Genomic DNA, 4,014 nt, shown 5'->3' with positions numbered 1-4,014 from the left:
TTTGTGACCAGCTAAACTGTGTTGTCATATTCCTTTAACTTATTTGATGGAAGTATAAATTGTAGTAACTCTTTACCTGTTCAGCTATTTCTGCTAATACAAAATCACTCCAGAAACCTAATGACTACAAGGGAAAACAGAGAGAGAGCTTATCTGTTTGTAAAGAACACCGAGGACACATTTTGGAGTTAACAGCTTAACCTTTTATTTTATATTAAAGCAACATGTACACATCTTAAAACATGTTCAAGGAAATGTTAACTGATCAAATAACCATTTATAAAAATAGCAAACCTATATTTCGAGACTGGTGCGTTTAATGCTCACTAGTACTGACGGCTCTCTTTCATTGAGAGCTTAAGATAGCACAGGGTGAGTAATAGATCTAGAAATGCTCCGTTTTGCAGTAAAGTATTGCTATTATTTTCACAGATTTGGCTACTGATCAGAATACATTTGACTCTATAAAAGGTTAACAAGGTGAATCATTTGAAAGTGTATTTACAGATGCCTGTGTAAAGTGAACTACACTAAATGATGGTGAGGGATTAGAGAGTGTAGAGATGGCAGCATCACTCGTCCACTCTTATTTCTGAAAGAGAAGAGACAATGCTGAAAGTCTTCTACTAGTTGTCACATTGTCTTTAGGCATTTTGTTATTAACCAAAGTATTCCAGTTATCTCTATGAACAATGCTACTTTACCTTCGCCGCTGTCCCTTTGCGTAACATAGCGAAGAGTTTAATTATCTTGGGAGTCTGCGGTTTTTGTCCAAACAGAGTGCCTCCTTTAATCTTGTCCTCCTTAACCTTAGGACCTGGAGGGCCTTTGGCTTTGGTCAGGGCCCTTCACAAAACACACAGACACATCCTTAGTGGGCTGCATCTTACACTTTCATTTGCACAGGTATTGTAAGTTGGTGCTCATCAAACGTGTTGACTCAAACATCTTTGGTGGGAAAAACAAGTGCGTTTATGGCTAACTGTAAAGAAGACTCACCTGCCCTTCCTGGCCAACACTTTCTGAGACTCTGGGTAATGGACGAGGATATCAAACAGGTCTTTCTTCTCCAGGACGAAGAGGTTAGCGAAGCCATGCGCCTTCACGTTAGCTGTGCGCCTGTTCCCTCCATCTTTGGCAGACTGTAGTAAACTGAGGGACAGAGGCAGTAATAAACCATGTGTCCAAGGCCAAGTATTACACTGCATTACAAAAAGCAGACTCACCTGATTTCTCCAAACACACAGCCAGCCTTCAGGGTGACAAACACAATGCTGTTGTCCGGCCCCCCCACCACCTGCACCGCCCCCCCTTTGATGATGTACATCTCTTTACCGATGTCCCCCTGCAGGAGGGGATCAGACATTATGGATATTTGCTTCATTTTGATCACCAACGTTTATCCGTCACACACACAAATACTCACTTTCTTCACAACAAAGTCTCCGGGTAGATAGACGATAGACTTGAGCCTCAACAACATGTCCACCAACATCTGATGGTCGCAGCCCTGGAAGAGACAATATGAGGGGACAGGTGAGTGTTCACGGAGCAGTCCTGACCAAGCTGCTAACAGGACACGGTGATTGCTGACCTGAAACAGTGCGATCTTCTGGAAGGTGGCCATGTTGATGTCCACAGCGATGGCAGTTCTCATCACCATAGGCATCTGTTCCAGCAGCTCCGACTCATCTGCAGAGGACATGTGTAAAGAGTAACTCAGTACGAGTCAAATACATATTTTGTCATTTTAATAATTGTCTGGTTTTCAGTTTTTAAGTCTACATTTCTCGTATTAAAGACTCAAAAAATTACCCAGCATGCCCTGAGCTGCCCAGGTGTAGTTGTACCAGGTCCGGACTCTGTTCTGGACCTCCTTGGGGATGGTGTAGGTGTTCATGTAGTCAACGCAGCCGTCCATTGATGCCCGGAAATACGTCACGCCTGCTGTGGCTGCTCCTATCACGTCTCTCATCTGAGAGAAGACGGAGGGAATAAAGACTTGAGATAAAGGACAAAAGCTAATGTTAAGAAGTGAAATATGATCGCATTATGAATAAAGATCCTCGTCATACATACCTGTCCAATCAAACTGGAGAACACAAAGACACCAATGAAGAAGTTGGACATCTGAAAGGTAATCTCAAAGACGGTAACGGGCTCTGGAAGACCCCCGATGTTGATCAGACTGCGCACTGCGTAGTAGTAACAACGAATGTACCTGTGGAAGAACGGGTCCATCTTCATTTCAATAGAACGATAATGCACTATAATCAGCTATATCTGGTACTATGTGTTATCTTAAGAAGTACATACGCATTGCCCTCCCCATCATAAACCCATGTGGTGGACCCCAGACCCTGGTTTACTGAAGCAACGTAGTAAATGCAGGCGTTGAGATGGAGAGCGAAGAGCAGGTAACCTGTGGTGCGAATCACTCTGTAACAAAGAAAATAATGATTAGATGGAGCTGAACTGAGTAGAGAAAGATTATTTTACTCACAAATTGTCGAGATGAAGTATTGGGAACTTTAAACTAAATGAATAACGAGCATACGGTGCGTAATGGAATGAATACAAATAATGTGTCTTTGTTATGTGGATATCTGTTGTGCAAACAATTTAGTTACACACACAAGTAATTGAGGAGATAAATGTTTCAGAAACTTTCAACAGTCTTGTTTTTTGCTTGGAGATAACTTGAGTTTGCACACAGCGTCATAAGAGTTGGATAAATAAAGTAACTTGATTTACCTCCAGATGTAGGCCTTGGCCATGACACTCTCAAGTCGATCGCTGAACTCAAAGAAGGACTCGATCTACAACACACAAGGAAACAGACGACTGGTCATGAAAAATATGTAATATACAAGTTTTACTTAATTGATATGATGAGTAAAAGGTAATGCTGTCAAAATGATCGCGTTAACGGCGGTAATTAATTTTTTGAATTAATTGCGTTAAAATATTTAACGCATGCGCAGAATGGCCCGCCCCATACATCCCACCAGTGGCAGCGCCAGGGTATGGCTGGGGCTACAGCCATACCAACAAATGGCTTAGCCTCACCATGAAAAATTATGTTAAAGTAAGCAAAATAAAGTCCGCCAACTCGCGCCGAGTAAATTGCACAGACAGCAGTTAGTAAGATTAATTTGAGTAGCCACTTGTCTGGAAATACCGAAGACTTCTCAATAGAACATCTTTGATAATGTCTTCTAGCCAATCAGAATCAAGATAAGGGCGTGGTGTTGTTGCAGGAAGTCCCAACGGAGAATACTTTTGCTGTAGTACATCTCTATATACATCGATACAACATTACGTGTTGATAGAAATCAATACGTAATGAAATAAGACCCCACGGTTTGATGATTGATAGGTGTGTGGGCTGTCTTTCATTTTGACACACAGAACAATGTTATAATAAACATACATACATACTGTATGTTAAATGGATATATCCGCCTTCTTTCATTTATCTTTCCATTCCCACAACAATATACATAAAGAAATGGCATATTTTGGACATAGTTCGAATGGTGATACATTTTTAAGCTGTGATTAATCTGATTAAAAATCTAATCGTTTGACAGCCCTAGTAAAAAGGTGTCTGCTGCTTACCCGGACAAAGCGGTTGATTCGGTACACTGAGGAGAATCCAAACTGCAGGCCGAGGAGGTCAAACGGGAGGATGCTGAGGATATCCAACTAAATAGAGGAGGGAAAATATGAGGTTAAGTTTACAACAGATAATGTGCCTCTGAGGTTACAGTGAGTGGTAGATTGTGATGGATGTCATGATTTTCTCACATTCAAATGTACTTGCTTGGACATACAAAAGGATGGAAGAACTGTTAAGATCGCTCCTTTAAAATTCTACTCAAGTAAAATAAAGTATCATCAGCTAAATGTACTTACTAAGACTAGAGCACTTAGTTGGCATACAGGGAACTGCTTTAGGCTGGTTTAGGTCCTATCTATCTGAACGCTCTCAGTTTGTACGTGTCAACGATG

At 41.3% G+C, this 4,014-nt stretch overlaps 1 protein-coding gene across 1 annotated transcript; it reads right to left on the bottom strand.

Annotated features, from left to right (window-relative positions):
- Nucleotides 1–6: 6 nt before the first annotated feature.
- Nucleotides 7–3,708, bottom strand: LOC104948783 (cyclic nucleotide-gated cation channel beta-3-like; the record flags this gene model as incomplete). The annotated part of the gene is made up of 10 exons (XM_010775009.1): nucleotides 7–846; nucleotides 1,000–1,152; nucleotides 1,227–1,345; nucleotides 1,427–1,510; nucleotides 1,595–1,692; nucleotides 1,816–1,975; nucleotides 2,080–2,221; nucleotides 2,317–2,439; nucleotides 2,755–2,819; nucleotides 3,622–3,708. Coding segments are annotated over 10 exons (1,182 nt in total), but the record flags the coding sequence as incomplete, so codon positions are not given.
- Nucleotides 3,709–4,014: the final 306 nt, after the last annotated feature.

The sequence above is a fragment of the Notothenia coriiceps genome, unplaced genomic scaffold (assembly GCF_000735185.1).
Source record: "Notothenia coriiceps isolate Sejong01 unplaced genomic scaffold, NC01 NC01_scaffold00015094, whole genome shotgun sequence".
In the NCBI taxonomy this organism is placed as follows: Eukaryota; Metazoa; Chordata; class Actinopteri; order Perciformes; family Nototheniidae; genus Notothenia; species Notothenia coriiceps.
This window is presented reverse-complemented; position numbering and strand designations above follow the sequence as displayed.